The sequence below is a fragment of the Chrysemys picta genome, chromosome 5 (genome assembly GCF_011386835.1).
Source record: "Chrysemys picta bellii isolate R12L10 chromosome 5, ASM1138683v2, whole genome shotgun sequence".
Lineage (NCBI taxonomy): Eukaryota > Metazoa > Chordata > Testudines > Emydidae > Chrysemys > Chrysemys picta.
Window position 1 is genome coordinate 54,598,900 of NC_088795.1, and position 24,297 is coordinate 54,623,196.

Here is a 24,297-nt window from a genome sequence, read left to right on the forward strand (position 1 = left end):
CGACCAGGTGGCCGCTTTACAGATTTCCTGGATAGGAACCTGCTCCAAGAAGGCCGTCGAGGACGCTTGGGCCCTAGTCAAGTGGGCCCGGATCTCTGGGGCCGGAACGTTGGCGAGCTCATAACATGTGCGTACACAATGCACAATCCATGCCGATAAGCGCTGTGTCGAGATAGGCAGGCCTCTCATACGTTCCGCAATGGCAATAAACAGCTGAGGTGTTCTGCGGAACGACCTGGTCCGCTCCAGGTAGAACGCCAATGCCCTTCGAACATTGAGGGTATGGAGGCTGCGGTGATAAGGGTCCATATGGGGTTTAGGGAAGAACACCGGTAGACAAATGTCCTGCCCCATGTGAAACTGCGAGACCACTTTTGGGAGGAATTTGGGGTGCGGCCTTAGTTGCACCTTATCCTTATGAAAAACTGTATAAGGGGGTTCTGAAGTGAGGGCCCTTAATTCCGATATCCTCCTGGCCGATGTGATGGCCACGAGAAACACCACCTTCCACGAGAGGTGCATGAGGGAGCAAGTGGCTAGGGGTTCAAAGGGGGGCCCCATGAGCTTAGTTAGGACTAGGTTCAGACTCCACGCAGGGACCGATGGGCGCGAGTAGGGAAACACCCTCTCCAGCCCCTTGAGGAATCGGGCTACTGTGGGGTTGGAGAACACTGACACTCCCAACTCCCCCGGATGGAATGCCGAAATGGCAGCCAAATGCACTTTAATCGAGGCGGGGGCGAGCCCCTGATGCTTGAGGTGCAGTAAGTAGTCCAGGATCGATGGAACTGAGGCCTGCAGAGGCTGTATGTGCTGAGGCTCGCACCAGTGGGAGAACCTCTTCCATTTGGCCAGGTAGGTCGCTCTTGTGGAGGGCTTCCTACTACTAAGGAGAATTTGCTGAACCTGGTGAGAGCACCTGTGTTCCGCATCGTTCAGCCAGAGAGATACCACGCCGTGAGATGTAGCGACGATACCACGCCGTGAGATGTAGGGTGGCGCAGGCGACCCCTGTCTTGTGTGACTAGGTCGCGATGGAGGGGGAGGGTGATCGGGTCGGCTATGGACAATTCCACAGGGTCGTGAACCAATGCTGTCGTGGCCAGGCCGGGGCGATGAGTATAATTGTCGCCCTGTCCCTGCGGGTCTTGAGGAGGACCTTGTGGATGAGCGGGAATGGAGGGAAGGCATACCTCAGGCTCCCTCCCCACGGAATCGTGAAGGCATCTGCCAATGATCCCAGGCTGAGGTTCTGAAACGAGCAAAACTGAGGGCATTGACTGTTGTCCTTGGTGGCGAAAAGATCCACCCAGGGAAAACCCCACCTCTAGAAGATTGAATGCAGGACGTCCCGCCTCAAGGCCCATTCGTGCATGTGGTAGGATCGGCTGAGGCGGTCCGCTAACCCGTTCTGGATCCCTGGGAGATACGTTGCCATAAGATGGACCGCATGGGCTATACAGAAGTCCCATAATTGGAGTGCCTCGCGACAGAGGGGAGAGGACTGGGACCTGCCCTGCTTGTTTATATAGAACATGGCGGTAGTGTTGTCCGTCAGGACTGCCACGCTGTGACCTTCTATGGTGGCGTGGAAGGTCTGACAGGCGAGGCGAACCGCCCTCAGCTCCTTCAGATTGATGTGAAGCAACCTGTCTTCCCTGGACCACAAGCCTTGGGTCCGCAGTTCCTCCAGGTGCGCCCCCCAACCCAGGTCCGATGCGTCTGTTACTAACGTCAGAGTGGGTTGTGGGGCAGCGAAGGGGATCCCTTCGCAGACCTGCTGTTGATCGAGCCACCAGCGGAGCAAGCCCAACACCCGAGCCAGGATCGTCCCCACCAGATCCAAGGGGTCTCTGTTGGGGCGGTACGTTTGGGTAAACCACAACTGCAAAGGCCGGAGCCTTAGGCGGGCATGTCCGACTACATGTGTGCAGGCTGCCATGTGTCCCAGGAGCTGCATGCAACACCTTGCCGTTGTCGTGGGGAATTTCTGGACGGCGCTTATGGCCCTTTGAATTGTCAGGAACCGCGACTCTGGGAGGCTTGCCCGCGCGGTCACCGAGTCCAGGACTGCACCTATGAAGTCCAGTCTCTGTGTGGGAGCTAACGTGGACTTGGGCACGTTGACCAGGAGGCCGAGCCTGCCGAACATCTGTAAGGCTAGCGTCACGTGAGAGTGGACCTCGGCCTCCGACCTGCCCGCGAGTAGCCAGTTGTCCAAGTACGGGAACACGCGCATCCTTCTTTTCCGAAGGAAGGCTGCTACCACGGACATGCATTTCGTGAATACTTGTGGTGCTGATGCCAGGCCAAAAGGCAGGACCGTAAATTGGAAATGGCGCTGGTTGACGGTGAAGCGCAGGAACCGCCTGTGGGCCGGATTGATGGCGATGTGAAAATAGGCATCTTTCATATCGAGGGCAGCGTACCAATCCCCCGGATCCAGGGATGGGATAATAGTTCCAAGGGAAACCATACGGAAGCGCGTTCTGACCAGAAACTTGTTTAGTTCGCACAGGTCCAAGATAGGACGGAGGCCCCCTTTTGCCTTGGGAATCAGGAAGTACCTGGAGTAGAATCCTTTTCCCCTTAGGTCTGGTGGGACCTCTTCCACTGCTCCTACTGTGAGAAGGGTCTGTACCTCCTGCATGAGAAGTTGCTCGTGAGAGGGGTCCCTGAAGAGGGACGGGGAAGGGAGATGGCAGGGAGGGGGCGAGGAAAACTGGAGGGTATAGCCCGCCTTCACTGTGCGCAGGACCCAGCGGTCCGATGTTATGCGCGACCATGCCCGGTAGAAATGGGACAGGCGGTCCTTGAAACTTAGAGGAGGATCCGGCATGGAATGTGGTACGCTGTCCTCGAGCGTAACTTCAAAAGCCTGGTTTGTTCCCTGGCTGTGGCTTGCCCTGGCCGTGACCTTGGCCCTGGTTAGGCGTATTATTACGTCTCCGCCTGTTATCCCTGCCACGACGGCGGTACGGTTCGTGCCGAGGGCGAGGGTGGTACTGCCTCTGCGGTGGTTGAGGCTTAAAGGGCTTGTGCTGTGTCACCGGGGTATGCATTCCTAATGACTTTAGGGTTGCTCGCGAGTCCTTGAGGCTATGTAGTCTGGCGTCCGTTTGGTCTGAGAACAAGCCCGAACCTTCAAACGGGAGGTCCTGCAGGGTGGTCTGCACCTCTGGCGGAAGGCCTGAAGCCTGCAACCATGCCGAACGCCTCATCACTACCCCTGACGCGATTGTCCTAGCCGCTGCATCGGCTGAATCGAGGGAGGCCTGCAATGAGGTCTTGGCCACCGCCATCCCCTCGTCCACCAGGGCCGTGAACTCAGGATGTGCGTCCGGAGGTAGGGAGTCTTTGAACTTGGAGACTGATGTCCAAGAATTAAAATTATGTCTATTTAGAATCGCCTGCTGATTAGCGATCCTCAGCTGGAGGCCCCCAGACGAATAGACTTTCCTTCCGAACAAGTCCAATCGTTTTGCCTCCTTGCCCTTGGGCACAGGGGCTTGCTGTCCATGACGCTCTCGCTCGTTGACCGCCGAGACCACCAGCGAACAAGGAGACGGGTGCAAAAAGAGGAAGTCAAACCCTCTAGATGGGGCGAAGTATTTTCTCTCTACGCCTCTTGCAGTTGGTGCACTGGAGGCCGGCGTTTGCCAAACCGTCTTATAGTTGGACTGGACTGTCCGTATAATCGGGAGAGCGACTCTGGAGGGCCCCTCCGGGCTCAGGATGTCGACCATGGGGTCCTCTTGTTCTACAGTCTCCTCCGCTTGCAAGCCCAGATTAAGGGCTACCTGGCGAAGCAGGTCCTGGTGCGCCTGATGATCAATCGGGGGAGGGCCGGACACTGTCGTGCCCGCTACTGCCTCGTCCGGCGAGGAGGAAGAGGTCGGGGCCTTTTGCCCATCCTCACCTTCCTGCAACCCGTCATCGACTGGTTGTTCCTCTGGGGCCTGTCCCACGGTGTGGGACTGGGACGGTACCGTGCTCGGTGCCGAGTCCACTCCCTCCCGCTCCTGCGGTCTAGAGATCGTTGCCTCCTTGTGAGAGGGCGGGCGGTACCGCGGAGAGCGGGATCGGTGCCCTGATGGCCCGGATCTCGAGGTCCTAGATGGGGGCCCTTGCTGGTGGTAGGCCCAGGGTGTCCAGAACGGCCATTGGCTTGGTTGGCCCCATTGGGGATGGCCAGAGGCTTCGTAGTCTCTACTAGCCTGTGCCCTATGGGCATACCCGCCGTACCGGCCCGAGTCAGTCTCCGACACCACGGACGGTGATCTGGAAGGCCACGGCGGAGCCGTGGAACGGTGCCGGGCCGGGTTTGGGGAGTAGTGCCTCCGCGACCAGGACCTGGAGCATCGTCTCGCCGACCTGGACTGGTACCGGTGACCACGGGACCGGGAACGGCTACAGGTGGTCGGTCTCGGGGAACGTACCGCCGACGCATCCCGGTGCCGACTCGCATATGGCTGCTGAGTCGGTGCCGACCGCTTACTGAGGCCCGACTTCTGTGGCGCTTTCTGCGCGGAGGATAACCGGGAGTCCACCGAGGCGGAGCTCGACCGGGACCAGTGCCTTGAACGGTGCCGAGATGGTGACCGTGATGGGCGCACCATCGCCGGCTTGCCTCTGTGTGGCAGTCTTGGCAGAGCGTCCTCAGTTTGTGGAGGGCCCTCAACAGACAATGCAATGAGGTCCTTTGCTGCCTCAAATGTGTCCGGAGTGGAGGGCTATTCCAAGAGCTCCTCCAGCCCTTCTTCCTCACTCGACGCGCCTATCCCGGGGCTCGACGGGCCTTTCGGCGCCGGAGCCACTACCGGGGCCTGTGCCGGGGCCGTGCCGGCCTTAGGCGCACTCGAGATCTTCGCCAGCGCTGCCCTCTTATGCGGGGAGCGTCCTCGGGCCTTGGGCTGGCCCTTCGATTTTGTCGGCGAAGACGACCGGTGCCGTACATGCCCCCGTTGGGACGCTGCCGTGGGCTTCGAGTGACCCGCCGGCGCCGGTTCCCGCACCGATGCCGGGGCGCCCTGCCCTGAGGCAGACGGTGCCGCCGAAGTGGAGGGCTGTAACGCCGTCTCCATGAGCAGCTGCTTGAGGCGAAAGTCTCTTTCTTTCTTAGTTCTGGGCTTAAAGGCCTTGCAGATCTTGCAGCGCTCTTTCTGGTGAGCTTCCCCCAGGCAGCGGAGACACGAGTCGTGGGGGTCGCTCAATGGCATAGGCTTGCGGCACGTGGCACAAGCCTTGAAGCCTTGGGCGTGCGGCATGCCCCGCCGCCCAGGGCCGGTGCCGGGGTTGACCAAACAACCACAGCAGGAACTTTAAGTACCTAATGAGCTGTTAACTACTAAGCTTAACACTAACTACTAAATAACTGATAACTGTTGCAGATAACACTAATGACTATGCTAAGGGACTCTCTCAGACAAGAGACAGAGTTGTTCCAACGCCGCCACGGATGGTAAGAAGGAACTGAAGGGGTCGGGTCGGCAGGGATATATATACCCTGGAGCGGGGCGCCGCTCTGGCGGGAGGGAGGGTGGCCCGACGGGAGCCGCTAAGGGGAAAAGTTTCCGACGTCCGTGCACGCGGCGCGCGTACACCTAATGTGTAATGGATGTGAACAATCACTCGAAGAAGAACTGCCTTTCCAAGTGAGTGCCCTAACCCGACCAGGCTGTAAGGTCATTCTCATTCTCTCTGATGAACAGCTTCAATAGGATGGATTGGGAGAGACCTGCCCCAGAATAACCTATTGCTTGGTGGTTAGGACCACTCACCTGCAAGATGGAAGACCTGGGCTCAAGTACCTGCTCCAAAGAGGGGATCTGAACTTGCCTCTCCCAAATGCCAAATGAGACCCTTAACGAGCAGGCTATCGAGTATAAGGGGATGCTGCCGCCACCACCTCTCCGTCCTTGGTTTTGTGAATAGTGCCTACACCCCCTTGTAAATCCAGCCAAAAATTCAAAATGTTTCATTTTGATACTATCAGAGTTGATAATGTCTGAAATGTTTTCTTTTTCTGAAGCCAAACCAATTAACTAAAATGTAATAAATTCAAAAATGTTTCAGTCAATCCAAATCTACATTTTTCTGGTGGTGGGGATGGGGAATTTCAGCTGAAAATTTTCACCCAGCTCTAAGCACAACTAACAAGCCATAAACAGGCGTAGCGCATAATGCGCCAACATCATGTTGAAAGGTTTGTTGTTAAAATAAATGGCTCTAAATTTTTGTTTTAAAACTGCTACTGACATTTAATAAAAATGCCAAGTTTATGTTAAACTACCTCCATTTTCTTGCAATAGGTATTTTTTTGGAAGAGAGGAGGGATGTGTTCCATTAGCGGATTTCAAAGGGCTTTGGAAAAGGATGCAAATAATAAACCACACAATATCCTTGTGAAATAATTAAGTATTTTTATTCTCATTTTATGTGTAGTTCAGTGGCAACAGGGGGTGTTCAGGAACCTCTGAAAATTAGGCTTTGGTGTCTAAAGACCTGATCTTGTGAAGATTCATGCAAATACTTCATTTTATGCACTGCAAGTAGTCCGACTGAAGTTAAAGTGGCTGCTTCTGAAAATTTTGTACGAAATGCTTATGATAACACAGGAAGCCTGTAGCTGAATCATGAATAGAGACCCAGATCTCCTGGTTCCTAGTCCCATGGTCTTAATCACAAGACCATCATGTCTTCCAACACACACATTTTTTTTGTATTCCTAACCACTGTTTTAATTAAATGTCTGCAGAGTCCAAGACCTAAACAAAGCTGTCCAAAGAGCAAGTCTTAGAGCCAAAACTAGATAAAGTCATAGAGCTGGGCAAAGATGCAGAGAAATCTGAAATATAACTTCCCCACTGTCTCAAATCCAACATACTGTGTCTGTGTGATTGGCTTCCTGAGTGAATTAAGATAATATCGTCATTAAAAGAAGTCTGACTTGCACAGACCTATGGACATACACTTGTTATAAAATAAGAACCTGGATTTTCAAATAGGTTTAATTTAAGACAGGTTAATTATTGTTGTTACTTTACTAGTTATATTTGATTCATCACATTTTTTTCAGCAATCTCAGATGACTCATGTCTATTAAAAATAATTTGGTGAGCCAGCTTTTTTAAAAGAAGCCAATAATTTTAGCTACTTTGAAAAACTGTTATCATGAGATCTCTGCAAAAGTAATTATCATTACAATTTACAAAAGTTTTTGCTTAACCAGGCTTTGCAGCAATAATTGTTTTTCGGCAGGGGGTCAGGTGAGGAGTGATTCTGTTGTTATTTTGCATTTGTAATCCAAATCCTGTGGAATCTTGAGGCCTAGGGTTGCCAATCATCCAGGATTGTCCTGGAGTCTCCAAGCATTAAAGATTAATCTTTAATTAACGTTTATGTCATGTGATGAAACCTCCAGAAATACATCCAACCAAAACTGGCAACCCTAGCAACCCTACTGAGGCCTGATCCAAAACCAATTAAGTCAATGGGACTCTTTCTAATTACTTCAATAAATGCTGGATCAAGGCCATGGTGCTCAGGTAAAAAAAAAAACGAAACTATTGGCCTAAAAAAATAAATAAATGCTTTACATTTCATTGACTGCAATCCATTCAAAATCTACATACGTTGCACATATTTGTGAAGCTGCTGTACAGTAGATTAATAGTAAAATACCTCATCAATTGACACAATATTAAAATCAAGGACCATTGGCCTGTATTTTCACCCTTAACTTTGAACTATGTAGCTTTGTAAACTCAGCTTATAACACTGTTACCAACATTATGTAAGAGGGCAGGTTCCTTTATTTTAACAAATATTGGAGGAGAGAGGGAAGGATCCACTTTGTGTACCCAGAGTGGGAAGAGAATTTAAGAGCCCATTGTTTTGTATTTTCAAGGAGCTTTCTTCATCATCTTTAAATGTAATTGACCCTTTACTTCTTTTAAATTAACTCAAAAATTCAAAAAAATTAAAGTTCAAGTTGAAGAGTCATCTGTCCTACAGTGCTCAAAATGCATGGAGGCAAAGAGCATCGTAACAGGAATCCAGGAGGCAGATAGCTATGCTTGCAAGGCAAAAACACTTGTGTTCTTTGTAAAAACAAGGTTATTTAGTGGGTAGAGGGAGGAATGGGCATATAGCTGGTTAGATCCCTGGTGGCATGTGCGCATTTCTATAGAAATTGAGGAAGTTCTAAAGTTATAAGAGTGTGGCGGGGTGAGTGCCCAACCCCAATGTGAGAAGGGGCTGGAGTAGGCCAGTGGGCCTGCGCAGACTGGCAGCCACTAAGAAAGGGGCTTACTGGGGGCCAATCAGAGCCAAGATTGGAGACAGCCAATCAGGGCTCAGCTTGGCCCTATATAAAAGCTGCCCAGGAAGGGAGCAGGCAGACTGTCCCAGGCCTTTGACAGGGGAAGGTCAGTCTCCAGGGCTGGGAGACTAGCACCTAGACAGTGCAGTGCTGGCCAGGCTCGGGAGCAGAATGGAGCTCTAGCCTGTAGCCTGCCAGGCTGCAGGCCCTGAAGGGAAGGGCTTAGCGGGTGCAAGGGGCCGTAGGGGAAGCAGCCCAGGGAAGTGGACAGACGAGGGGAGAGAAGGAGGACAGCGAGGCTGCCGCCAGACGGTCCCTAGGCCGGGACCCAGAGTAGAGGGCGGGCCTGGGTCCCCTCCTTCCCCCCCTTGCAGTACACCCAGCCATCGGTCGTAGGGAGCGGCCGTCATAGACCAAGCCAAATCCCTGACAAGAGGGATTATACTTTGGGGGTGTGGTTGGAGATGGTGGCTAAGCTGTAGGAAGACTGCTGATCACACACACACCCTGGAAGGGGGTGTGGATGGACTAAGGGGCACTGCCGGAAGCAGTGGTCCGGAAGAGGACGCCGCAAGCTGGTGAGTGATGCAGGCTCGGACAGCCAACCAAGGGCGAGACAATGGGCGGCACACCACCAGGAGAGGGTGCTTCACTGGACTGAGCTAATTCCCGGAGACGACCAGCAGGAGGCGCTGCGTGGTGAATCTCAACCCTGTCAGAGAGAGAGAATATCCAAAGCCTGCTAAGAACATCACTATTGGCCAAGAACTAGCTGTCAAGCATTAACCTCTTCATGTGCAAAAAGCATGATACATCTTGAAATCACATGGAAAACTGTGGCCACAATCAGTAAAATGACAGAGTGTGGGGGCATGGATCAGGGTTCACATTGCACTCCCCATCAGAGCCAAGCCCAAGCTGGGGAAGCTAATGATCCAACCAGCAGACCAAATTCAGTGATGAATACTGGTCATGTGCCACCAGTGGGACGTTACGCATATGCTAAGAAGAACTGACAGGGTAAAGACCTGGACCCATTGAAGTCAATGGGAGTTTTGCAAATGACTTAAATGCGGCCAGAATTTCACCCACAAAGTTGCATAGGTTTATCTAAAATCAGTTTTAAAATATAGCTGGTAGGGAATTTTTGATAAGTTTTTCATTGAAAAATACTGATTTGTCAAAACTGAAATGGTTCACAAAACAGATTCAGATTCAGTTGATCTCCTAACTTGACCCAACATCAGAAAAGAATTCAAAATTGTCAACACATTTCAACATTTTTCAATGAAAAAAAATCTGGTTTTCTGATTTAAAACAACTTTTTGTTCAGAAATTTAAGCTAAGTAGTTGAAAAGGGTAAAAAAAGGTTTAAATCAAAATGAAATGATTCAAAATCATGGAGAAACAGTCAAGTATATAAAAGGTTGTTACAAGGAGGAGGGAGAAAAATTGTTCTTAACCTCTGAGGATGGGACAAGAAGCAATGGGCTTAAATTGAGCAAAGGAGGTTTAGGTTGGATATTAGGAAAAAGTTCCTAACTGTCAGAGTGGTTAAGCACTGGAATATATTGCCTAGGGAGGTTGTGGAATCTCCATCATTGGGGATTTTTAAGAGGAGGTTGGACAAACACCTGTCAGGGATGGTCTAGATAATACTTGAGTGCAGGGGACTGGACTAGATGACCTCTCGAGGTCCCTTCCAGTTCTATGATTCTACGATTTAATTGACTCCAACTGATTTTTTTTCTCCAGTGTTTTGATTCAATAATATTTTCAAGATTTCAACTTTTTATCCCAGTTCCAGACAGGAAAATTTTTTGAACTCTCGACGGTATTTGAGGGATGACTCTTTCCTGCCCAGTTCTATCTGAAACTCCTATGTGGCCAAAACCCGTAAATCAATGTATATTTGATTTATATTGATTTATCTTAAGTCAATTCCTTGCCCAGTTAAGCAAAATTAATATAAAACAGGTTTAAAGAAAATTAAGAGTGTCCCCATACAGGTTTGCAGTGGTTTAAATAAATTATTTTTAAAACACAACTTTAAATTAGTATAATTGTGTGTTTAGACAAGGCGAATTTTCTCACAAGGCCAGCTCCAATTCAATTTTGGTAACGGTGTGCAAAACTGTGTAAAACTTAAAATAAAAAATAAAGCTTGAAGGTCACTGACATTTAGCACCTCTTCATGTCTCTGATCAGCTGCCCGTCACCTAATCCATCTGCTGCTATTTGGTACATGCAGAGATATTGACATCCAAGCTATTAGTTACAGCAGAAACCATTTTGTAAATTAGAGTGATATACAGGACAGAGAAACACAGGCTATGCTGCACATTTCAAAAACTCCTGAATAATGCATTTACCTTGAAAAAGCTGTCACTTGAGAAGTTAGGGCACAGCTAAATTAAACAAACAAACAAGCCAAACCTGCATGTCAGGCTTCTGGGCTGAGAAAGCCCATCCCTGACTTTAAAAGTGCCTAAAAGCTGATACTTTAAAACTTCTAACACATTCAGTGGCACAAAATCTGGATTCAGGCCCTTAATCAACAAATCATTTGGACTGAATTTCAGGATTCCCATTTTATCAGCCCCATATCTAGACCTCTATACCAAAATGATCTTGTGCTCCCAGTAGCTAGACTGCTCATGGGCTACTCAGCTGCCAGCAGTTAGCAAGAAGGAACTTGCAGTGGTCAGTCTAGTGAGCACCTTATTGACACTAATTAGTCTGGGGTCTTCCCAAAACTTGACTGATCTGTGGTTATGTATTTTCCAGATTCCAAAGACCCAGTTCTGGGTGGCTGCAGCAATACTACAAAGCCCCACAAATCATGAGATTTTTTTAAATTGTGTGATTTTAAAACCCAATAAATTATAGCTTCTTTCAATTTGATTTCTGGTTGATTTTCAAATATTTCTTCACAATCATGAGGGCTAGCAACTTTTCATAAAAAAATTAAAGCCAAGGGTTTTAAGGAAAAACATCAAATACTGCAAGACTAATAATAATAGTGTGACAGCTGGCAAAATGTACCTTGAATAATATCTTCAAGAATGGTCTTGATTGTTCATAAAAAAACTTTCATCCCCAATGATTATTTTACATTTTCAAGGAAAAGAATTGGAAATTTACCACTTGGTTTCGCCTCTTATATAATTGGGCGTAAATCCTTTGATTTGAGTGGAATTATTCCCAATTTACTTAAGAGAATTAGGAGTAGAATCAGGCCCAAAGTTTCTTTACAGAGCTGCTGAAAAATATCTGAAGCGTCAGAATGGAACTAGTAAGAGGTATACTCTAATTGTTGGTAGAAAGCAGTTGGGTTTGCATGTAGTAAACCAAACCACCTTGCAAATTCTGTAGCACTGTAAATAGACAGCACTATTTCTGAAGAAAGCAAGTCACCTAGACTGATCTCTGTTTTTCCTTTGCCCATTGATCTACCTGAATCCACAACTTGTGGTTTCCATGCTACAGTATATTAATGTGACAGTAGCTATTAAGTACTTCACCCTTCTTCTTGTCATCTATTATTTGCTCCCCTTCCATGTTAAGTAACACTTTCCTTTGCCATACTCTCACTTCTTTTGTACTTAAAGCTTTTTTTTGTTCTTTTCTACATCCTTTGCCAGTAGTACCCCATTTCCTTCCTTGTCATTACTAGCCCTCTGTATTCACCTTCTTCACTTCTCTTAGGGCCTGAGTTAAGTGTGACAACACATACTTTAGCCAAACACAAGCTATGCTTTAATCAAAAGAAGTTATTGGGTTCTATGGGGGGGTAAGTGGATGAATTTCATGGCCTCTGATGTACAGGAGTTCAGACTAGATGACCTAATGGTCCCTTCTTGTCTTAGACTCTCTGAACCTCAGAATAGTAGAGCTCGGTATTTCTATACAGAGCCTTCGAACCTATCAACTTAATTCTTCAACACTTGAGGTAACTAAACATTTATTTTTCTTAACAGTGAATTGTTAACAGTGGTCTCCTGGTCCAACTCGGGTAATTATATTCCACCTCTTGAGCACCCCCAAGTGCCTGGGTGTGGCACCAGAGACCTTATATCTCACCCCAGCATCCCTTGCAGACTGCTGGCTGACCTTGATGGGTCTTCAGTGGCTTGAGCCTCTGGCCAAGTCACTAAGTCCAAATGAATCCCTTCCGAGGTAGTAAAGAGTCCAATAAATCTTCAGCCCTGGCTCTGGGCCCTTTAAATTCAGTCCTTTGTTCAGACACTCATATAAGCTCTGTCCTCATCTTGGGGCTTATGCCACTGTGGCCAATGGAGGAACCCAGGCCGTCCCACTATTCCAGGTTCCAAGCCAGGGACTCTATAAAACGGCAGCCATGCCCTGCTCGAATTCAGTTTGTTGCTGCTTCTTCCCTTGGCCTCTTCCTACTTGTCCCCCTTTTTGCTTCACCCTTAGCTCAGGGTGGTTTGTAAGTCCTCTCTTACCCTGCAAACCCAGCTTAATCAAATGCAGCCAGAAACAAACTCTGGCTATCCCTCGAGCTCCTTTGGCCAGAGCAGAGCACCCTTCCTTGCCCCTTAGGTCCCAGCCAGGAACTGACCTGCTAAGGCCCTGCAGCTTCTTTTATCTGAGCCTGCTGGTCTGATTGGCTGCTTCCATGAGGCCTCTTTAGGCAGGCTTTGATGTCCCACATTTGCTACTCCTTTCCTGCCACTTCGTTGTTCCTGGGCAGGATGTAGTAGGACCACAGAGCTTTCTGGAGCTGCAAAGGTCAGGTACACCCCATCACACACTTACTTAAATTCTTCTTGCAGTTTCAACTGAATATGATTTTCTTCTTTATTTCATGCCTAAACTGTTGTGCAATGTTGCCATATGCTCTTAAAATGCATTACACCCTAGCAGTAGGGATCATATTTATCCTTCCCTCACTGTCACCCTATTCATCACTCTGCATCACAGCAAGTGGGAGAAAATGTCTAATGCATTGGAGGAAGCCAGGAGGAGATCACAGCAGCTGCTGACATTCTTTATTTGCAACTCTGCTCAGAGCTCCTGTACCTCCCAAGCCTTTGTCAGATCCAATAGTAAGTGAGCAAATTAGAGACAAAAGGTCAAATTTTATGCTAGCATAACTCTATTGCCAATGATTGAGTATACTGTGGAGATAAATGTAAAACAGAGTGAAATACTGCATGCCATCAACTGTGTGGTTAATAAGGAATAATTAAAACTCTGTTTTCTCTATGGGCTGCATTTTTTCTCTTCTTTCTAGCACTAGGCCTGCTTCCAGAGGTAATGCTCTGACTAGCTAATTAATTGTTTTCCTCTTTAAAGACAGACTTGTTGATCAGCTAATTGAATCTTGGGTAAGGATCCTTCCTCGTTTTCAGATCTTTGATTTTTAAAATAATCTCCAATATTTTTTAAGCAAAGTAGCAAAGTTAATTTCACTTATCTCGAGAAACTAATTGTGCACACTTCCCAGGCTACAACAAAAGCCCAATGAAGGATGGTTTCCACTGAAACTTCCTCTCTGCAGGGAACCGGAGACCACAAAGTGAAGGCATCTTTCTCACAAAGCTAGCTGCATAAACTACTGTAGTATACTTGATTGAGGAAGCTCTAGATGACTATTAACTAACTTGCAGTTTCTCTTTTACAACAGTATTATTATTGTAAAGAGTGCATACCTCAACTCTGTATTTTGTTGATTTACCAAAGTAAAAAACTGAAACATTAATTAAATATTTGGGAGTAATTGCTAATTCTTTATAAAGGTTTCTCTAGAAGTTATTTTTAAACTCTGTGTTCCAAAGTTGTGGGGTTTTGTATCAATAATGCTTGCCCTGTTCAGCTTAGTTCCACTATTTTAGCCTAATTATGAACACCTTTTCAAGGGAGAAACTTTGTATACTTGTATAGCCTACCAGTATCAACAGACTTTTACAGCACAAGACTGGCACAAATCAATTTATATTCTGTAGAAAATAAATTCTTGGCATACTCAGATAAAAATGGGTAAAAATCAGTATCTGGACATTACAGGATGTATTCAAATTCATTGAAAGACAGGTAGTTTTTGGACTGAATTTATCTCCCATGGAAATTAATACAACAGATTCCAGAAAGAAAGAAGTTGGTCCAATAAAAGATATTACCTGATCTACCTTGTCTCTCTAATATCCTGGGACTGACACAGCTACAACTACACGACATACAAGTTCACATAATGACACACATCACCTACAAGATTTTGTCTTAAAACACATACACCACCACATACACAGAGTTCAGCCATTCCAGTTCAAATTGTGCCCAGCCTTGTGCAGGGAAGAAGGAAAGTGTACAAGGACCTATCCCCCCCACTTATGTGGACTGCAGTGACAACTTTATTCTTTTCACTCTAGGGAGTTTCAGGACCACACTTTGCCAGTGGGCCTCCATCCTCACTGGACCACGGAACGGGCTGTCTGAACCACAGTGAGCAGGTTGCACCAATCTTTAGGATGGTGCAGTCCATGCAGACTCAATGCGCAATGAGATGCTTGGTGAAGTGCCATGCTACCTTCTGCTCAAGCCACTTCCAAAATACCACATTTGGCCCTATGGTCTAAGATCATGTATGAACTATGGTTTCATGCTTGTAAATGTAAATGAGCACTAATACATACCATATTACTATCATTATAAAGGAGGGATGAGTCAGAGGTCAATATTGTCTTCCCTACACTGTATTCTTCATTTCCTCTTTACAATTTTTTCTCCCTACCAAAATTTTTTAAATGGGAAGGTAAAAGAATAAAAGGAAGCAACTAAAAATGATTGAATATTTATTTTTCAAATAAAAAAAAACCTAACATTACTCCAAAAGAGAGATATATTGTCATCTCCACAATCAGATATTTATCCATCAAAATCCCTGTGCCCTGGTATAAGAATTTAGCTTTAATTCTCCAACATTCAGCCTGGAGCCAGTTTTTATGCCCAAATTATAAAATTCTGGGAATGGGAGTGTATAAAGGAAATGTTGATAGAGGCTTAACTTTAGAAACTCTGCTCTCATTGCTGTAACAAACACTTTATTAATTTTTAATTTCCTTTATCCAGTGCTCCTATAGAACAAAGATTTAGAAGCAAAAAATTACATCATTTACAAATAGACTCTCACTTGGATTCAGCAATGGAGATAAATGAAAATATATTTCATACATAATTTAAAAACATGTTAACATTAATAAAAAGTTTGTCAATATTTAAAAAATAGAGTGCTGATATGAGCCAACCAACCTGCGTGGATCTTTGCCTTAATCCTTTTATTAAAAGGCTCTGGATATAAATACACTTCCTTTGCTAAATATTTATTATTGCTTCACCTGTCTCAAAATGAGAATGGCCAGTATGTTGAAAAGTGCATTGAAAGGTTGTCCAGATTCACTGAACCTCCTATCAGTGGCCTGTATGCTCTGTTGAGTTTAATTTAAATGCCAACAAATATAAATATCCAGGACAATAGTATGAAGGGGTAATTGGGAATATAGTTCTACACTATACAATAATAATGGAACCTGGCCGTTCTTGTGATGAATTGTTAATTACACAACTTAGTAATACAATTGCCAAGTTGGAACAGAAGAATCCCATACTGAACTTCTCCACAACTGACAAGACATGACATGACAGTGAGTTACAATATACATGAAGAACACAGAAATGTAATATAATCTCAAAAGGACAGAGTACAGACATAGACACTCAACAATAAATGCCTTTTTATCACACTCAGATATATATTGCATCCTCCAAGGATACTGCAGACAATAGCAATGTGAGGGAAACTCCATACTTACATTAGCGACCTTTTGGAATATAAAAATGGTCTAGTGTCAGCTGAAATATTTTTGTGACACACTTATGGCAACACTATTGACAGCAGTAGCTCTCCCTATGCCATTGGACAGGCTAACTATAAACCCAAGAGATCCAAGCTTCCATACCCATCCAAAGGTTTTCCTGGCTGACCAACGAATCTTCTAATTTTGCAGGGTTATTGAGCCCAATTATATTAAAAACAGATTTTTGTCCTGGTTTCAAAACCCATCAGCCAGGTGACTGAACTCTCTTGGCAAAAATGCCTCCATACAGTATCTTAAAAGACCTTGAGACTTGCTGCCTCTGTGCTGGGACCAGCATCCAGACATTCTGTACCCCACAACAGCAGTTACACTGGGAGCCCCACACTCGTGATATCCACGATGATCAATAGCTGCTGTTATGGTAACTCCAATCTGATTCAATATTTTAATGACTTTCTAAAGTTTCCTGAATTGCGGATACAGCAGCTCTAGGAAGCCAAAAAACAAATACAAAACGTGAACATATTTGTTGAGTCTACTTGAGTATTCAGCAGTTTCCATGAAGATTGGTCCTCTCTTTTTTTAAAAGCAAATTTCTATACACTTTCAATTAAGGATAAATTGCTGACTTGTCATCCAGCTACTTTTCTAAGTACTGGATACAAATTAAATTTTTTAAATTGACATTCTCTTAATGTTCTTATATTCACCATACACAGCTGTTCACATAAATAGGGTGACCATATGTCCCGTTTTGGCAGGGACAGTCCCTTTTTTTAAGCCCTATCCCGGCCATCTTGACTGTTTTGGCAAAAGTGGGCATTTGTCCCATTTGCTCTTGCCAACTTGATCGGTTGGCAAGAGCAACGGGGACAAATGCCAACTTTTGTCAAAAAAGTGGGGGGCAGTGTGGAGGAATGTGCAGTGGGGTGAATGCCAGCGACCTCAGCCTAGTGTGGGGAGCAGGGTTCCAGCGACCCTAGCCGTGCCAGGAGGGGAGGGGTCAGGAGGGCTTGGATCAGCCCTGGGCTAGGTCCTGTTTTCTCTTTGGGAAACCTACCCATAAAGCACTTTTCAGAGTTAAGCTATACATCGATTCAATTCTTCCCTTGTAGAAATGCCACCAACTCTTGGAGAAAATACAGCTACTGCTAGAGTACAGGAAACTTATCACTTTCTGTTGTAAATGCCATTTTGAAGAATGCTAAATATATTTATAACTGCCAGGAGAATTGCATTCAGCAGAATGTAATTGCTCAGTTTGGAATTTGGTCACACCTTCAAAGCTATCAGGACCTCAGCTTTACATATTACCTGGAACATAAATAACTCATAGAATTTATTTGGCATTTGAATTAGACATAAAATCATTCTCCTGAGCACTTACTCTGACATAAAGTGCCAGCAGGTCCAAGAGACAGATCCTCAGATAGTAGATCAGGATAGCACCACTGAAGCCAATACATAAAGCAAAGGAGAAAGTCAATAGAGCCACGCCAATTCACATAGGCTAAGGATTTGCCCATCAGGCCCATGGCATTTTACTTAAGAATAAAAACGTTAATCCCAATGTTTTAGCCAAATTCTTAACTGACTAGCTATATTCTGCCAGACAAAAATTCCCTCTGTGGCTTAAACAAGGTATTTCTTCAGTTCGTACTTTACACATTTTTGCTGTTTGTTCATCAAACAATTGCTGCACTTACCCCCAGCAGTGGCAGCATTTCAATGCCAACTGAGCAATTCCTATATACAACATATAGGACCAAGTGCTCTGTCAATGTAAACCGGTGCACCTGCATTGCCTTCAAGGGACTTGTGCCAATTTACACCAACTGGGAATTGTCTCAGAGCTTGCGAAGTACTTTGGCATATATTTTGATAATAGCACTGTACACAGGTGTAATGTACTGAGGTCGATACAGGCGTGCAAACAGGCTATTTCCCACAGAGCACCTGCACACTGATTTAGTATTCAAACTTACCATCCTCCTGAGGTCTGCTTTGTTATTAACCTATATAAAAATAAAACATCCAATTTCATCTCAATTTTCTTCTGAGTTTAGCTTGTTCCTAGGGTTTCTACTTTAAGGCCCCGCTAGCCCTACCCTCAGAAAGGCATTCTAGGCCGGATTCTTTATTGCCTTGCCCTTTGTGTAGTCATTTGTGCAAAAGCTAGTGAAAAATGGGTGCAAAGAACTTACCACTGATGGGAGTGAGTGGAGATTCCTGCTTTGTAGAACTTTACATCTACTTTGCACAGTGTAAATAATGACACAAGGTGCAAGGCAGTAATTATGTCCTCCAGCCTCAGTAAGAACTATGCACTGCTCCCATGCTTATCTTAAATTTCTAAAGACTGTTTATGCATCATTAACCCTTCAGACATACAGGACAGTAGTATACTATGTGCCTCAGTTTCCCCCTCAATAAAATAGGAAAAAATTATGAGGGTTATTTTATTAATTAATACTGATAAAGCCTTTCAAGAGCCTCAGATGAGGCATTACAGAAATGCAAAATATTAACATTCCTGCTCTGAGGCAGCTGCAGCAGAGAAGTTCCCAATGTAGCTTTACCCACAAAAGGGGACTCCACGAGTGGCCACACATGCTACGTGCGCAAACATGCTTATGGCATATTTCCAGGAGTTCAGTGACATTCCATCCATTGTATCTGTTATCAAATGCTACAGGGATGTTTTATTTATTACATTTTAAAGGAGATTTTGTTTTCCAAACATTTTATAGAAGGTATGCAAAGGGCCTAATAAAAATAATAAGCACCAAATGTTGCTCTTCCACTCAAGCAACTAGTCCCAATGAATTTAATAGTATTTGCTTAAGCAGAGTGAATAAGATTTGCCTTAAAATTTTAGTATAGGCTAATCTGGGGGAACTATCAACCTAAAAATCCATTTAAAAATAATAAGGAAAACAACTAAGACTATTCCTTGCACAATTAAATGGGGGCAATTAGAGCAACAATGTGCCACTGTTAATATCTCAGATAACTGTCAGAAAACTTAGGGCATTTCTATTAGGACCTGGCAACAGACCTGGAATCTGCTGCTACTAGAGTGTATCAGTGCCTCTGTCAACATCAGAGTACAGACTGAAATCAACTGAGAGTCTAAATGGAGACAGGGAGAAATTATACACAAAAATATAGTTGTGTTTATGTATGTCTGTGGAGATAATTTAATGATAATAAAAAGTATATATAGCTAATGACCTGAGAAAATTCAGCAAAATAAAAACAGTGGCAGTCTTAGCTTTTAGAAAACCCAGTAAGTTTTAGATTACAATCTTTATACCCAGAGTTAAAAGTATGAACCTTCACACAATTTGAGCAGGATTTCACTTGAAACTACATGAAACATTTATTTCAGATGTGGGGATTCACCAATTAAATGCAATATGCATTCACTATATTAATCGTTTCATAGAGCAACTCATTACAATGCATGTGCACAGCAAATGCAGCAAGGTTCATTGATACATAACACCACACACTTAACTGTATATCATATATTTATTTACTGAATAAATTTTTATTTTAAAAGTTATCATCAAAACATTTGGTAATGGATGTCTTCTTCATATTAATGTTAGCAAAAGCAATCCATTTTTTCCAGTTACTCAGTGTGATTTCACTGACCTTGCTTCCTGATTATACAAATTATATAATATTACATTAAATTCAACAGTAATAAAAAATGTCATCCTTCTCCCCCCTCCCCCAATAGGGAGATAATTGTACATTTTTTGGTGAAATATTAAAGGCTAAATGACTCTAATAAAATGTTGTAGGCAGTCTTTCATAGTTCCTAGGACTCATTAATTAGGAATGTGCACCAGCCAAAAAGATATAAATCACATGAATGAGCAACCACAAATAAAGTGTTGTACAATTACCTGAAATTACTACATTGGTGTTAGGTAGGCAAAATGTAATTCACCATTCTATGTATAGCTAAGTATTATTTGTTTAGGCCTGGTCTACACTAGGCGTTTATGTCGAAGTTAGCGCCGTTACATCGAATTAACCCTGCACCCGTCCACACTGCGATGCTATTTAGTTCGACACAGAGGTCTCTTTAATTCGACTTCTGTACTCCTCCCCGACGAGGGGAGTAGCGCTAAATTCGACATGGCCATGTCGAATTAGGGTAGGTGTGGATGGAAATCGACGCTAATAGCTCCGGGAGCTATCCCACAGTGCACCACTCTGTTGACGCTCTGGACAGCAGTACGAGCTCGGATGCTCTGACCAGCCACACAGGAAAAGCCCCGGGAAAATTTGAATTTGAATTCCTTTTCCTGTCTGGCCAGTTTGAATCTCATTTCCTGTCTGGACATTGTGGCGATCACAGCAGCACTGGCAACGATGCAGAGCTCTCCAGCAGTGATGGCCGTGCAGTCTGTGAATAGAAAGAGGGCCCCAGCATGGACTGATCGGGAAGTCTCGGATCTCATCGCTGTGTGGGGCGATGAGTCCGTGCTTTCTGAGCTGCGCTCCAAGAAACGGAATGCAAAGATCTATGAGAAGATCTCTAAAGACATGTCAGAGAGAGGATACAGCTGGGATGCAACGCAGTGCCGCGTGAAAATCAAGGAGCTGAGACAAGGCTACCAGAAGACCAAAAAGGCAAACGGACGCTCCGGATCCCATCCCCAGACATCCCGTTTCTACGAGGCACTGCATTCCATCCTCCGTGCGGCCGCCACCACTACCCCACCACTGACCGTGGACTCTGAGGATGGGATAGTGTCCACGGCCGGTTCCTCGGACTTGTTAGGGGATGGGGAAGATGAGGAAGGAGATGAGGAGGGCGAGGCAGTCGGCAGCGCTCACAACGCTGATTTCCCCGACAGCCAGGATCTCTTCATCACCCTTACAGAGATCCCCTACCAAGCGTCCCCAGCCGTTACCCCGGACACAGAATCTGGGGAAGGATCAGCCAGTAAGTGTTGTAAACATCTAAACATTTATTTTTAACGGAACAGGAATATTAACAATTAAAAGAATGGGTTGTTCATGATTACTTTACCCTAGGCGCTTAACAGTTCAGTCATGGGCAGTGCAAGTTTTGAAAAAAAATCTAGCAATGTCCAGTTTTCCGTGATTGTCCTGCCCAAGCCGCTCTACTGTTTAGTCCCTGCTACTGCAGCTACAGTAAAATGCGGTCTATATGTCCGGGGATAGAGCAGTAATCCTCCTGGGACATCTCGATGAAGCTCTCCTGGAGGTAATTGGAAAGCCGTTGCATGAGGTTCCTGGGGAGAGCGGCCTTATTGGGTCCTCCGAAGTACGACACGTTGCCGCGCCACGAGACTATCAAGTACTCGGGAATCATTGCTCTGCACAGCAGGGCGGCATACGGCCCTGGTCTTTGGAGGCTTTCCCGGAGCATTCTCTCTCTCTCGCTCTCAGAGATCCTCATCAGGGTGATGTCGCTCATGGTGACCTGCTTTGAATTAGGTAGGGGAATATTAGTGTTGGGACTGCTTGCCCGTTCCTTTACAGAACTGTAACCGCTGGTTTGCAGCCACGCGGTGGAGGCGGGAGAGGGGCAGCCGAAAGGGATCGTTCCCGGGGACAGCCGTGAGGGGGTGGGACAGGGGCAGAGTTCCCGCTTGCCGGATTGCTGGCAGCAGGGACTGACATTGCTTTAAATGTGAAATGAGGCCAGTGGTAATATAAAAGTTTTACACTGCCACAAATCTACGGCTTACCATGTCTGCCTGCAACAGAAATTCCGTTGTGCTGCCCCGCTTCTCAAATGTGCTGTGCAAGACCCCAGGCACTGAATGCGAAGGCCGAGAATTCGACCTTGTGCTGAGTGCGCATGTGATAGGTGCTGTGCATGGTCTTGTTCACAGAGAAAGACTATGTTCTTTGTTCACAACTACATTTATCTTTCTGAGGAATTCACTCCCTTTTTCCCATTTCCACAGCCCCATCTGCGACTGTCTCACAACCTAGCCTGGCATCACACTCCCAGAGGCTAGCGCAGATTAGGCGTAGGAAGAAGAGGACACGGGAGGACATGTTCTCAGAGCTTATGGCCTGTTCCCGAGCCCAGGCAGCACAGCAGAGCCAGTGGCGGGAGAACTTGACCCAAATGCACCAAGCCAACATGGATCGGGAGGAGAGGTGGCAGCAGGAAGACCAGCAGGCGACTCAAACGCTGCTTAGACTACTGAGGGAGCAAACGGACACGCTCCGGCGCCTTGTGGATGTTCTGCAGGAACGGAGGCAGGAGGACAGAGCCCCGCTGCAGTCTATCTCTAACCGCCCTCCCCCGCCACCAAGTCCCATACCCACCTCACCCAAAGTGCAAAGAAGGAGAGGCGGTAGAGTCCGTGCTAACTCTCACTCCACCCCTGCAGAGAGCTCTAGTAGCAGAAGGCTCTCATTCCCCAAAATTTGAAAAGTTCTTTCCTTCCCGCCTGACACAAGCCCCCGTCCAAGTTTCACCTCCCAGTTCCATGTGTAGTTGATAATAAAAAATACGTTTCTGTTAACTACTGTTTCAATCATGTTCTTTTGGAGGAGGAGGGGAAAGGGGGTTGGTAATTGGACAGGACAGTCATCTTTGGCAGGGTACATAGGCGGGGGCAGGTACAGCAGCAGGGCACATACACAGTGCAGTGATGCAGTGACTAGTTACCCTGGTTAGTCTGGGAGGTGGTTTTCATGTTATGTGGTGGGGGGTGGGTTGCTCTGTGACTTTGTGGCGGGGGAGGGCAGTTACAGATCTTAAGCGGCGGTCCTTATGCAGGATCACAGAGCCACACAGCAGGGGATCTGTAACCGTCCTCCCCCTGCCACAAAGTCACATAGCCCCCCCATACACACAGTCCTGATCAGGAGGGGTGACAGGCTCCATTGAAACAACCATCCCACCGCAGCGGAGCCTGTCAATCCTTGAGTTTAGAAGCTTCATTCGCGTCACTACACTACACTACACCCGCTCCGCACCACAGTCTGCGTCCCAGTTTTAAAAAATTCCCGCGAAAACAGTATTAAAGAAAACGGTGTGCATTAACAAAGTAGAACTATTTTTATTTCGAAACGTGTGTTGGAAGGGGGGTGAAGGGGGTATGTAACTGGATAGGATAGTCAACATTAACTGGGTAAAGAAACAGGGGCAGGTTCAGCTTCTCTGTACACAAACTTTAAAGTCACAGGTTACCCTGCTCACTCAGGAACTTAGCTTTCAAAGCCTCCCGGATGCACAGCGCTTCCCGCTGGTCTCTTCTAATCGCCCGGCTGTCTGGCTGTGCGTAATCAGCAGCCAGGCTATTTTCCTCAACCTCCCACCCCGCCATAAAGGTCTCCCCCTTGCTCTCACAGAGATTGTGAAGCACACAGCAAGCTGCTATAACAATGGGGATATTGGTTTCGCTGAGATCACAGCGAGTCAGTAAGCTTCTCCATCTCCCCTTGAGACGGCCAAAAGCACACTCCACCACCATTCTGCACTTGCTCAGCCGGTAGTTGAGTTCTTTTTCAGTGTCCAGGGCGCCAGTATAGGGCTTCATGAGCCAGGGCATTGGCGGGTAGGCTGGGTCCCCGAGAATGACTATAGGCATCACCACATCCCCAACAGTTATTTTGTGGTCCGGGAAGTAAATACCTTGCTGCAGCCGTCTAAACAGACCAGAGTTCCTGAAAACACGAGCGTCATGAACCTTGCCCGGCTGTCCCACGTAGATGTTGGTAAAACGTCCCCTGTGGTCCACCAGTGCTTGCAGCACCATGGAAAAGTAGCCCTTTCGGTTAATGTACTGGGTGGCCTGGTGGTCCGGTGCCAGGATAGGGATGTGAGTTCCATCTATGGCCCCACCGCAGTTTGGGAATCCCATCGCTGCGAAGCCATCTATGATCGCCTCCACGTTTCCCAGGGTCACTACCTTTGGCAGCAGTACATCAACGATTGCCTTCGCTACTTGCATCACAACAACCCCCACGGTAGATTTGCCCACCCCAAACTGGTTCGAGACTGACCGGTAGCTGTCTGGCGTTGCAAGCTTCCAGAGGGCTATGGCCACTCGCTTCTGGACAGTCAGTGCAGCTCGCAACCGTGTGTCATTGCGCTTCAGGGCAGGGGACAGCAACTCACAA

The 24,297-nt window shown here is 46.3% G+C and overlaps 2 protein-coding genes across 17 annotated transcripts in view; one reads left to right on the forward strand and one right to left on the reverse strand.

The window, feature by feature from the left end:
- Positions 1-24,297, reverse strand: part of INPP4B (inositol polyphosphate-4-phosphatase type II B) — a 496,579-nt gene that overhangs the window by 244,578 nt on the left and 227,704 nt on the right. The gene's annotated exons all lie outside the window — the stretch shown is intronic.
- Positions 20,554-22,600, forward strand: LOC135983645 (myb/SANT-like DNA-binding domain-containing protein 1). The gene is made up of 2 exons (XM_065596419.1): positions 20,554-21,130; positions 22,125-22,600. Exons 1-2 carry the CDS (start codon positions 20,554-20,556, stop codon positions 22,598-22,600), a joined length of 1,053 nt encoding a protein of 350 aa, XP_065452491.1.

What these genes read in the sequence shown, in the direction of transcription:
- LOC135983645 (XM_065596419.1), top strand. Translation starts at nt 20,554, where the DNA reads ATGCAGAGCTCTCCAGCAGTGATGGCCGTGCAGTCTGTGAATAGAAAG. An exon ending in ATCTGGGGAAGGATCAGCCA is followed by an intron (nt 21,131 to 22,124) that starts GTAAGTGTTGTA and finishes CCATTTCCACAG; the next exon opens with CCCCATCTGCGACTGTCTCA.